The 12,772-nt window shown below is 45.7% G+C and overlaps 2 protein-coding genes across 3 annotated transcripts; one reads left to right on the forward strand and one right to left on the reverse strand.

The window, feature by feature from the left end:
- Positions 1 to 2,154: 2,154 nt before the first annotated feature.
- Positions 2,155 to 4,168, reverse strand: LYSET (lysosomal enzyme trafficking factor). 2 transcript variants are annotated; one of them, XM_053601917.1, is made up of 2 exons: positions 3,876 to 4,168; positions 2,155 to 2,981 (listed from the first exon to the last, which is right to left on the reverse strand). In XM_053601917.1, exons 1-2 carry the CDS (start codon positions 4,166 to 4,168, stop codon positions 2,570 to 2,572), a joined length of 705 nt encoding a protein of 234 aa, XP_053457892.1. In that variant the 3' UTR covers positions 2,155 to 2,569. The 2 variants fall into 2 exon arrangements, with proteins under 2 accessions (XP_053457892.1, XP_053457893.1); XM_053601918.1 differs by lacking the exon at positions 3,876 to 4,168 and adding an exon at positions 3,421 to 3,869.
- A 17-nt stretch (positions 4,169 to 4,185) lies between these two features.
- MOAP1 (modulator of apoptosis 1) lies at positions 4,186 to 6,472 on the forward strand. Its single transcript, XM_053601916.1, has 2 exons — positions 4,186 to 4,321; positions 4,500 to 6,472. Exon 2 carries the CDS (start codon positions 4,605 to 4,607, stop codon positions 5,664 to 5,666), a length of 1,062 nt encoding a protein of 353 aa, XP_053457891.1. The 5' UTR covers positions 4,186 to 4,321; positions 4,500 to 4,604; the 3' UTR covers positions 5,667 to 6,472.
- Positions 6,473 to 12,772: the final 6,300 nt, after the last annotated feature.

The following is a 12,772-nucleotide window of genomic DNA, read 5'->3' on the forward strand; positions in this document are numbered from 1 at the left end:
TATTGCCATCTCCATTCTTTAGCACTAAGGAACCAGTACCCAGTGCTAAAAGATTTGTCATTTGTTAGAAGCACTACAGCTAAGTGGTTAATTTTTTTTTTTTTTCCTTAAGAGACAGAGTCTCACTTTGTCACCCTTGGTAGAGTGCCATGGAGTCACAGCTCACAGCAACCTCCAGCTATTGGGCTTAGGTGATTCTCTTGCCTCAGACTCCCAGTAGCTGGGACTACAGGTGCCCGCCACAATGCCCAGCTTTTTGTTGCAGTTTGGCCGGGGCTAAGTTTGAACCCACCACCGTCGGTATATGGGGCCAGCACCCTACTCACTAAGTCACAGGCACAACCCTAAGTGGTTAATTTTTTAAAGGCATCAGAATGCCTAGTTATAACACTGGCTCTGCTACTTGCTAGTTGTGTTACCCTTAATAAGTTACTTCTCTGCCTCAGTTTCCTTATCTATAAACTCTGGATAATAACTGCCATCTCACAGGGCCATTGGAAAGATTACATGTTAATTCATGGAAAGCTGTCAGAACAGGTCCCAACAAACAATGTTATTAAAACAGCATAAAATGCTTCCCAGTATTAATAACATAACTGGCCTAGATACAAGATCTCACTCAGAAAAGAAAAAAATCTATTTTCATTTTTAGCTATTTGTATTGGTACCAGATAAAACATAGTACAAATGCAAAGCAAGATGTACAAGGCTGACATCTTCATGCAATTAACCTATAGCCTGAAGACCTGACTTTAAGTCAGGAAAGAAAATTAGAAGGATGATTACTTGATGGCATCTTTTAAAGGGATATCCTGCATCTGATAAGGACTTGACTAAATTATTTGCGATATTTTCATTTAATGCCTTGTTTCTGTCTTCTATGTATAAGTTATCTATAAACTTTCAAACATTTAGTCTTTTCCCAAGTAGTTTTTTAAAACCAGTTTCTTGACCAGGTACAGTGGCTCATGCCTGTAATCTCAGCACTTGGGAGGTTGAGGTGGGTGGATTGCCTGAGCTCACAGGTTACAGACCAGCCTGGGCCAAAATGAGACCCTATCTCTAAAAAATAGCTGGGCATTGTGGTGGGCGCCTGTAGTCCCAGCTACTTCAGAGGCTGAGGAAAGAGAATTGCTTGGGCCGAAGAATTTGAGGTTGCTATCAGCTATGACACAATGGCACTCTACAGAGGGTGACAAAGTGCGACTCTGCTTAAAAAAAGGAACGAAAAAGTTTTTTAACATTCCAGCCTGAGCAAGAGCAAGACCCTATCTCTACCAAAAAATAGAAAAACTCTCTAGGCCTTGTGGCAGGTCCCTGTAGTCCCAGCTACTCGGGAGCCTGAGGCAAGAGGATCAATTGCGCCCAAGGGTTTGAGGTTGCCAGCTTGTGCCTACAGCGCCAGCCACATACATCTGAACTGGCAGGTTTGAATCCAGCCCTGGTTTACCAAACAAGGACAGTTGCAACCAAAAAATAGCTGGGCATTGTGGCAGGTGCCTGTAGTCCCAGGTACTTCGGAGGTGGAGGCAGGAGAATCACTTGAGCCCAGCAGTTGGAGGTTGCTGTGAGCTGTCATGCAACAGTACTCTACCCAGGGCAACAGCTTGAGCCTGTCTCAAAAAAGAAAAAAAAAGTTTGAGGTTGCTGTGAGCTATGATGCCATGGTACTCTACCCAAGGCAACAGTTACACTCAGTCTCAAAAAATAAAAATAGGGTGGCGCCTGTGGCTGAGTGGATAGGGTGCTGGCCCCATATACCGAGGGTGGCGGGTTCAAACCCAGCCCCAGCCAAACTGCAACAAAAAAGTAGCTGGGCATTGTGGCAGGCGCCTGTAGTCCAGGCTGAGGCAAGAGAATTGCCTAAGCCCAGAAGTTGGAGATTGCTGTAAGCTGTGACGCCGTGGCATTCTACCAAGGGCAATAAAGTGAGACTCTGTCTCTACAAAAATAAAAATAAAATTCCAGTAACATTAATCATTTAGCTAGCTATTACTAAAAGGAAGAACAAATTCTGTTTATCAGGACAGCCATCATCTCAATAATTTTATACCAATTCCTCATAAGCTGATAGCAAGCAAGGATAAACAGTTGTCTTAGCTACAAGAGGATAAATTGGTATTTTAGTTTGAAGAATTTTAAAACAAGCCAAGAAATTGTATAAAATTTAAATTTTATGACCATTTTTGCACCTTTTTACACTTAACACAATGGAAATGTTCATATTCATTTTTCCTCCAAAGGAAAAACTTCTGATTCATGACTATGTTGCACAGTAGAATAAAAATATGAATTCAGGTACTTAGTCAAGTTTTTAAAGAATGCAAAGAACAGACAGGATTTTACTTCCAAAATCTGAAGTCATCAACATGATTTTGTAGTACTGTATCTCAGGCTGTACCTAAATATTCATTATTATTCTGATGAAGATAACCCCCTAGTCAGATTTTTTAAAAAGCCTCTGCCCCACCACAACTTCCTGAGATCTGTGAAGAAACTAAAGTCTTGTGATCAGACTCCATATAGTACTGGCAGTTCTGTAATCGTAGGGAAAAAATGGTGACCGATTCTATGTGTCAATTAGTTGTAGTCTGCTGATCTGATTAGAAGCCTTGACAAATGCTTGGTGGCGATTGCAAATAACTGCCAAGCATACAGGGATGATACAGTAGCCCACCGTTTTGGGATCAGCTCTTGTACAAGAGTAAAGGAACAAAAACATCTGTAAGTAAGGTATCAGAAAAATAATTGTCCACAACCAAAATGGCAGGGAGAGTAACCGAGCTTTCAAGGAGTGTGTCCATGTGGTTCCTTCAAGGGGCTCCTCAGGGTGCTGTTGAATGTGTTCCAAGGCCAGCCTGTTGTAAGTCTCATTGATTTCAAAAACATAGTAAAATGCTGCTGCACTTGCTAAAAGATACAATCCCACTCCAATCCATCCCATCCGCTGACGGAAGTTCATCATTCTCCATGCTCTGTGCCTTAAAGTTTAAAAAAAATACAGTTAGGGTCTAATAATACTGTCACAGCATCTATTCCAAATTGTACTTGCTTTATTTCCAAGAGTTCTAAAACATCCCAGTAACACATTAAAGATTTAAAACAGTTAAATTACATTTATTAAGAAATGTAAACAACTTACAAGTTGCTATTTTGTGTAAGTTATGAGCCAGTAAAAAAACACCATTTTCTGCATGTACCGAGTTCTGCTTTTCATGTGAATCCCGCAAAATAAATAAATCATTACGTCCTATTTAAAATGGTCTACCTTCCGTTTCAGAAACTGGAATTAAACTAGTTCCCTACGGGACATTGCCTCTTACCGTTGAAATACTCTGGCTTCAGACGGGAACACTGGGTTCTAAAAGTCAAGCCAATGTTGGAGCCCCCAAGTTAAGACAGTAACTCTTAAACACTTACAATGGTCCCGAAAATCTTCCTGTTCCCACAGCAAGCGTTAAAGAGTCACTCAGTTCTGAATAATCGGGTGGCTTTGGCATTTCAGAGAAAGCACCATACAAGAAATCCCCTGGGTCACCCGGCTTGGACAGAGGTGAACGCCGCCAGCCTGCAGCGCAAGCTAACTGTGATTAAGTACAACGTGACTGCAGCCGGTCACGCGCCAGCCCAGCCCCAGTCGCCGATGCCGAAGCCCCACTCGGGGCAGCCGGCCGGGCCAGGAGACTCCCCAGCCACCAGGGCCTCCCCGGCAGCCGGCCCCGCCCCCTGCCGCGCTGCAGCGCCGGCGCGGGCGACCAGTGCTTTGCAAGTGAAGCCAGGCCCTGGCTTCACCGCCCTGCGGCGCCGATGCCCGGCGCCCCGCAGGGTCCGCCAGCCGAGCCTTCCGGCAAATCTGAGGAGGTCCCGGGTCTCACCTTCCTGTCCCGGGTGGCCAGCCCGCCCGCGGCCCCGGATGCCGCCGCAGTCGGGGCTTCCGGCCGGGGCCGGAAGCGTGCGCGTCCCTCCCTGACAGTTCCGCCTCCTGGTGCCGTCGGGGCGTTTCCGGCCGCCGCGCCGCTAGAGCGAGTCCAAAGCCGCTCCAGCTGGGGCTCGAGGGGGGTTTCTTCGACACGGTGGAAGCCAGTCGTTTCATGTGGGCCGCTATCTGGGCCTGGCCATCTTGTCGCTCCTCAGCCTTGCCACTTGCTGCTCCGCTCGCGACCCTCATAGCCGCATTACTCCACGCTGCGGAGAGCCCCGCAGGGACGACGCAATAGGGTATCAGTCGCCTTGGCCCACAGAGTGTCCAACCAAGCCGAGCGGAGCCGGCCTGGCCCCTCGGCCGCCAGCAGACAGACCAGACACCGAGCACTAGCTAAGGGTGAGAGGAGCGGCCCTGCAGGCCCCACGTGCGCTGGGACTCCCGACCTGGGAGAGGGTGAGGTGGCTGGTTGCCGCAGAGCGCTGCATTGTGGCGGGCCCAGTGGGCCTGGTGGCGGGGGGACCTGCACCGGCGCCCTGAACATTGGCACTTTTAACCTGACTGTTCTGTTCTGCAGGCTGCTGAACTCGGCACGTTACGAGACACACCGGAGTACCACGGAGGATTATTCTGAATTGCGGTGGGCATCAGTGTCACGAACGAATCTATTATTTCGGGCGCCATGACATTAAGATTCTTAGAAGATTGGTGCAGGGGGATGGATATGAACCCTCGAAAAGCTCTGTTGATTGCTGGCATCCCCCAGACCTGCAGTGTGGCAGAAATCGAGGAGGCTCTGCGGGCTGGTTTAGCTCCTTTAGGGGAGTACAGACTGCTTGGGAGGATGTTCAGAAGGGATGAGAACAGGAATGTAGCCTTAGTAGGGCTGACTGAGGAGACTGTTCATGCTGTGGTCCCTAAGGAGATACCGGGGAAAGGGGGTATGTGGAGAGTGATCTTTAAGCCCCCTGAACCAGATAATGAATTTCTAAGCAGATTAAATGAATTTTTAGAGGCAGAGGGCGTTACAATGGGTGAGATGACCAGAGCTCTAGGGTATGAAAATGACCCTTTTGATCTACACCAGGACATGATCCCAGAAATTCGCACCCCTGTGTTGACACAGGCATTAGATGAGGTGCTTCAGCCTGTCCTGCAGTACCTGAACTATAAAAAGCTGAGAGTATTCTCAGGTAGGGATCCTCCAGAACCAGAAGAGGAAGAATTTGGACGCTGGATGTTTCATACTACTCAAATGATGAAGGCATGGCAGGTTTCAGATGTAGAGAAAAGAAGGCGGCTGCTAGAGAGCCTCAGAGGCCTGGCATTGGATGTTGTTCGTGTCCTCAAAATCAACAATCCCTTAATTACAGTCCTTGAATGCTTGCAGGCTCTTGAGCAAGTATTTGGGGTAATAGACAATCCTAGGGAATTGCAGGTCAAATATCTAACCACTTACCAGAAGGATGAAGAAAAATTGTCTGCTTATGTACTAAGGCTAGAACCCTTGTTACAGAAGCTGGTGCAGAGAGGAACAATTGAGAAAGACCTGATGAATCAGGCTCGCTTAGACCAAATCATTGCCGGGGCAGTCTACAGAACAGTTAGAAGACAGCTTGATTTGCCACAGGATGGCCCAGCCCCTGGCTTTTTGCAGTTACTGGCACTGATAAAGGATTTGGAGGCAGCTGAGGATGAGGACAAGGCCCTCCTCCAAGCAGGACTAGAAAGGCATGTCACCTGAATCTCAGGAAGCCAGGAAGGGATATCGGCCAATGAGTGGAGCATGAAAGTAGACAAGTCCAGTGATAGGCATTAACCAACACCTACCCATACTGCCAAGTGACTAGTTTTTGTGTAGTTCTCAGTATGTACTCTCTGTCATTTCTGTGCCTATTTAATGTCTCCTAAGTGTGATTTACTAGGAAAGATGTAGTTCTGCACTATTTATGTATTTAAAACTGCTATTTGTTGGGCAGCACCTGTGGCTCAAGGAGTAGGGCGCTGGTCCCATATGCCAGAGGTGGCGGGTTCAAACCCAGCCCCGGCCAAAAACCACAAAAAAAAAAAAAAAAAAACTGCTATTTGTTTAATCTGAAATTTTTATCGTGCAATATATATATATATTTTGGTTTTTGTTTTATGCCGTATTGTACAAAAGGTTTGTCACTACATATGTGTACTGCTCTAAAAGACAGGGAAGGCTTAAGCACACATACTGACCAGATCTCATGGAGATGTCAGCTGGTTTGGTAATAGGTATAAGTGTATCGTGTCATGGGTGATGGTGTTATGTCAATAGAGTTTAGGTGTATATTGCCCTACATTTATGATGAAGATCATGAGCAGTGGTTTAGATAATTATTTTTTGTATGAATCAGAAGTGTATTTGTTCTGTGCAATCCAATGGCAGAATTGAATTCTGAGGTTACGTTTGCAAAGACTATCTTTAACCCCAGGTTTGTAATATGTGTCATTAAAGTATCTAAGTTCTGAATATCATTTTTATGGTTGTAAAATTATAAAATAAAAGAATACTAAAAAAAGAGAGAGAGACTTCTTCTGTTTTGTTTATATTATAGTTCTAAGAAAGAAAAGCAGGAATCTGAAAATGACTGAACTTACATAGACTTAGTTCCTTGGATTCTTTGTTCTTGGTATGAGAGGATAGGAGATCTCTTTCTAAGTGAGACTGCTAGAGGGACCTTCTATTGAAGCAGTGAAACAATGGAATGAAAAAAATTAGCAAAAGGTGTAGACTCATCGGTGTAACGCCTGTGGCTCAATTGGTAAGGTGCTGGCCCCAAATACCGAGGGTGGCGGGTTCAAACCAGGCCCTGACCGAACTGCAACGACAACAACAACAAAAAAATAGCCGGGTGTTGAGGCAGGTGCCTGTAGTCTCAGCTACTCGGGAGGCTGAGGCAAGAGAATCGCTTAAGCCCAGGAGTTGGCGGTTCCTGTGAGCTGTGTGACACTGTGGCACTCTACCGAGGGCGAAAGCTTGAGTCTCTGTCTCTACAAAAAAAAAAAAAAGAGAGAGGAAAGAAAGGAACATTGCATGGCAAACTAGACTAAAAAGTTTCCCCAAAATGTTCTCATTTAATTTATTTAAAAATCCTGCAGTACAGGAAAACTTCGTTTCACAGTTGTGGAAATGGGCTCAGAAACTTTAAAACTTGCCAAGGTGAAACAACTAGTAAATGGCTGGACCAGGATTCTATCTGTCTTACTGCAAGGCCTGTATTCTTTCCACTGCCAAGAAAGAGTAGCAATAATGAGGGTATCTATACCAAATAGCCACTTAAGGGAAGCAAGGGCAGCGTGGGCCACATTTTCTGCATATGCATTGGCGTGTAGTGCCGATGACCTCAAGCAACAGAAGGGTTAAGGGAGCCAACCCAATGCATAGTCAAATCCACATATGACTTGACTCACCTAAATTTTAATAGCCCACTGCTGATTGGAGCCCTTTAATGTTGGGCCCTGCCACCCTGTTATACCACCCATCACACCATTTCACGTACCTCATCCCCGCTTCCTTTCCCTGCCCCTTCCCCACGCCCTATATAAACGGCTGCTTGACGCAGTAAAGTTGAGTTCCTGCTTCTGTAGTACCTGGCACTTTACAAATAACATTTTGTATGTTATATGTATTACTTTCAGAATATAAGCTAGAGGGGCGGCACCTGTGGCTCAGCAGAGTAGGGCACCAGCCTCATATGCCGGAGGTGGCGGGTTCAAACCCAGCCCTGGCCAAAAACTGAAAAAAAAAAAAAAAATATATATATATATATATAAGCTAGAGAAATGGAAATGCTATTACAAAAATCATGGCCAGGCATTGTGACTCACACCTGTAATCCTAGCACTCTGGAAGACTGAAGCAGGTGTATTGGCTGAGCTCACAGGTTCTGAGAACAGCCTGAGCAAGAATGAGACTCTGTCTCTAAAAATAGCCAGGCATTGTGGTGGGCACCTGTAGTCGCAGCTACTGGGGAGGCTGAGTCAAGAGAATAACATGAGCCCAAGAGTTTGAGGGTGCTGTGAGCTATGATGCCATGGCACTTTACTGAGGGCGACAAAATGAGACTGTCTCAAAAAAAAAAAGTAGCCTCCCAGCTACTCGGGAGCCTGAGGCAAGAGAATCGCTTAAGCCCCAGAGTTTGAGGTTGCTGTGAGCTGTGATGTCACAGCACTCTACCAAGGGTGACAAAGTGAGACTCTGTCTCAAAAAAAATAAAAAGGCTTGGTACACATAGCACAGTGGTTTGGCACACAGAGCACAGTGGTTAGTGTGACAGCCATATACACTGAGGCTGGTGGGTTCAAACCTGGCCGGGACCAGCTAAAACAACAATTACAACTGCAATACCAACAACAAAAAAACACCTGGGCGTTGTGGTGGCGCCTATAATCCCAGCTTCTTGGGAGGCTGAGGCAAGAGAATTGCTTGAGCTCAAGAGTTTGAGGTTGCTGTGAGCTGTGACGCCACAGCATTCTACTGAGGGCAACATAGTGAGACTGCCTCAAAAAAAAACAAACAAAAGCATGTTTTCCAAGGATTAACTGTACATATTACTGCAAACTAGGCACCATTAGCAGTGGAGAATATGAGAGGCCAAAGTCCAAGGGGCAACCAGGAGGGTGGCATGGGTTAGTTATTTGTCCCCCCACTATCCCCCCTTTGAAAAAAAATAAAAGTGATAGCATGGGCTATTATCCGTAGCCCAGTGGTTATGGCACCAGCCACATGCATTGAGGCTGGCAGGTTTGATCCCGGCCTGGGCCAGCTAAACAATGACAACTGCAACAAAAAAATAGGCATTGTGGCAGGTGCCTGTAGTCCCAGCTACTTGGGAGACTGAGGCAAGAGAGTCGCTTAAGCCCAAGAGTTTGAGGCTGCTGTGAGCTGTGAGGCCACAGCACTCTATCCAGGACAACATAGTGAGACTCTGTTTCAAAAAAAAAAAAAAAAGTACCCAAAAGAGGCTTGGCGCCTTTAGCTCAGAGGCTAGGACAACAGCCACATACACCAGGGCTGGCAGTGGATTTAAACCTGGCCAGGGTCTGCGAAACAACAATGGCAACTACAACAAAAAAAATAACCGGGGGCCGGGCGGCGCCTGTGGCTCAAGGAGTAGGGCGCCGGTCCCATATGCCGAAGGTGGCGGGTTCAAACCTAGCCCCGGCCAAAAAAAAAAAAAAATAATAACCGGGGGCCACTCCTGTGGCTCAGTGAGGAGGGCGCCGGCCCCATATACTGGAGGTGGCGGGTTCAAACCTGGCCCTGGCCAAAAACTGCCAAAGAAAAAAAAACAACCTGGCATCGTGGTGGGCACCAGTAGTCCCAGCTACTTGGGAGATAGAGGCAAGAGAATCACTTAATCCCAAGAGTTAGAGGTTGCTGTGAGCTGTGACAGCCTAGCACTCTACCCAGGGTGACAGCTGGAGACTCTGTCTCAAAAAAAAAAAAAAAAGTACCCCAAAGAACCAAATTTGGGATGTATACCTTTAGTTTTAAATTCAAAAACCTATTGTGATGTTTCTATTGGGACTACATGTCATGATTTCATCCTTTATAAGTTCACATAAGTTTTCCCACTGTAGAAAGCTAAATGTTGACTGAGTGCGGTGGCTGACACCTGTAATCCTAGAGGGTGGATTGCCTGAGCTCATGGGTTCGAGACCAGCCTGATTCAGAGCAAAACCTGGTCTCTAAAAAATAGCCATGCATTTTGGTGGCACCTGTAATCCCAGCTACTTGGGAGGCTAAGGCAAGAGAATCTCTTGAGCTCAAGAATTTGAGGTTGCTGTGAGCTATGACACTGCTGCAAGAAGATGAGGCTGAATGGTGAGAAAGAGTACCCAAATACCTTGTGTATAAGAGAGAGGGATTTATTTCAGTTGACGGAGCAAACGGCTTAGACAAATTCAAAATGGCTACGCTCCCCGAAGGGCATGATCTTTCTCTTTTCATCTCCAGTCAAAAAGTTCCAACCAATGGGTATCTTTCACATAGGTCAGTTTATATCAAGCGGGAGACGCTGTTCCAGCCCCCACAGAACTACAGGATTTCACAGAAGTGGAAATTTCCAGGTCCTAGGCAGTTAAATTTACAAATTCCTAAGAGCTGATCACCATGGAGAGGACTCTGCAGGTGTATCCTTGGGGTCTCCTTGAGAAGATTTCTGTTCTAGACCTCACCCTTCCCAGGTATACTCTCTTAATGACATGGCACTCTACCAAGGCAACAAAGTGAGACTCTGTCTCAAAAAAAAAAAAGAAAGAAAGAAAGTTAAATGCTAGGTGACATATGGACTCTGAAGAAGTTAGACTCTAAACATGTAATTCTTTTTTTTTTTTTTGTAGAGACAGAGTTTCACTTTATGGCCCTCGGTAAAGTGCCATGGCATCATACAACTCACAGCAACCTCCAACTCCTGGGCCCAAGCGATTCTCTTGCCTCAGCCTCCCAAGCAGCTGGGACTACAGGCACCCGCCACAACGCCCAGCTATTCTTTTTTGGAGATAGAGCCTCAAGCTGTCACCCTGGGTAGAGTGCTATGGCATCACAGCTCATCAACCTCCAACTCCTGGGTTCAAGCCATTCTCCTGCCTCTGCCTCCCACGTAGCTGGGACTACAGGTGCCTGCCACAATGCCCAGCTATTTTTGGGTTGCAGCTGTCATTGTTATTTGGTGGGCCCGGGCTGGGTTCAAACCCACCAGCTCAGGTATATGTAGCTGGCACCTTAGCCACTTGAGCCATAGGCGCCGAGCTTAAACGTGTAATTCTTGCTTACATTTGTATATTTATTTAGAGTGTACAAGGCTCTCTGACACAGGCCACTCACTTGCCACCTCAGTAGTGAGAAGCAGTATTACCTGATTTGCTGGTAAGCAAATGTGTGTGCATCCAGAGATGCCATGGCACTCTACTTAGGGCAATAAAGTGAGACTATCTCTTAAAAAAAAAAAAAAAAAAAGAACTATATAATTAAATTCTGAGTATTATCCCTGCCCTGGAGGTCTGTACAGGGTTAGTATGACTGACATGGAACACCTGCCATTGGCCAGATAATGAGTACCAGTAAGTCTTTTATTTCCCCCATCTTACAGATGAGACTGAGGCACAGAGAAGTTAAGTAGCGTGGCTAGAATTTCACAGCTAATGAATGGCAGTGTTACCAGATGAAGAGGATCTGGCCGCCTGTCACTGTCAGGCAATATGCAGAAATGGGGATACGTCCACCAAACTTTGTCAGAAGGCTTGAGATTCTAAAGAACAATGAGAGTAGCCTCTCCAAGACTATTCTGTTCTTCTCTTTCCAAAGTTACAGTTTTATACATAATGGTTTACAGTAAAAACCATATTAACTTTTACTTTAAATAACAAAAAGCACAGTAGATGGCGCCCATAGTTAGAGCACTTGCCCCATATAGCAGGGGTGGCAGGTTCAAATCCAGCCTGGGCCTGCTAAACTAAAATTTAAGAAAATAGCCAGGTGTTGTGGCAGAAGCTTGTAGTCCTACTACTTGAGAAGCTGAGGCAAGAGAATCACTTGAGCCCAAGAGTTTGAGGATGCTGTGAGCTGTGACGCCATAACACTCTATCAAGGGTGACAGAGTGAGACTCTGTCTCAAAAAATAATAATAAACAGCACAACTCTGTGACAATCTATTATAACTGTTCTAAATTAAAAGTTAATTTCCTAATGGCTCATTAAATCAGTTATGGTTCCTTTGGTCACTCCTCTTGGGCGGCGCCTGTGGCTCAGAGGGTAGAGTCTTTTTTTTTTTGAGACAGTCTCAGTATGTCGCCCTTGATAGAGTGCCGTGGCATCTCAGCTCACAGCAACCCCAAATTCTTGGGCTTAAGTGATTCTCTTGCCTCAGCCTCCCAAGTAGCTGGGACTACAGGCGCCCGCCACAATGCTCGGCTATTTCTTTGTTGAGAAAGTGTGACTCTGCCTCTAAAAAAATAAAATAAAATAAAAAATTAAATCTTAAACCCCAACCCCAGCTGAGGGAATGGACCCTCTCTTAGGTAAGGGGACCCCAGAAAAACCTTAAGACTGCCAGCCTTAAGGAAAGAGGAGCCAGATAGGCCTTGTCCTTCCTCCTCCCCTTGGGGTTATTCTTTGTAGCAATAAGATAGAAAATAATTAAAAGGCTTAAGGCAATGCAAGACAAAGCTTAAACCACACCTGCAGGCCATTAATTTACTTAATATCAGTTGAGTTTCAGTAAAGTCAAGTGGGTGGTCCACAAAGTTTCATTTTGTTACCATTTACAAATCAAAGAATCTTTAAATCCTATTTTTGCCACCTAGCCAGGTTTACTTACCCACTGCCCAAAAGGAAGCCTGAGACCCCAGGGTTTACAGCAGAGAAAGTTTTTTTTTTTTTTTGCAGTTTTTGGCCACCTCTGGCATATGGGACCCGCGCCCTACCCCTTTGAGCCACAGGTGCCGCCGGAGAGAAAATTTTATTCCCTAAAGCAAAACACAGGAAAATTCTCTCAAATCCCCCTCTAGAGAATTGAGGGAAGTGGGTTTGTAAACAGTTTGGTGGGGCCAGGTGCTGTGGCTCATGCCTGTAATTCTAGCACTTTGGGAGCTGAGGCGGGTGGATTGCTTGAAAAAAAATGTTGTTTATTGGATCACTTCTGTAATCCTAGCACTCTGGGAGGCCAAGATGGGTAGATTGCCTGGTTTCACTCATAGAGATTGGACAGCTAATGCATAAGACCCAAACTCCCTGATGGCATAGAAGGCAGGGGTACATTTCAGGGAAACAAAAGTTACAAGCGAAAGTTGTGACTCAATACATGGAAGTTATACAGTGGC

The sequence above is a fragment of the Nycticebus coucang genome, chromosome 9 (assembly GCF_027406575.1).
Source record: "Nycticebus coucang isolate mNycCou1 chromosome 9, mNycCou1.pri, whole genome shotgun sequence".
In the NCBI taxonomy this organism is placed as follows: domain Eukaryota; kingdom Metazoa; phylum Chordata; class Mammalia; order Primates; family Lorisidae; genus Nycticebus; species Nycticebus coucang.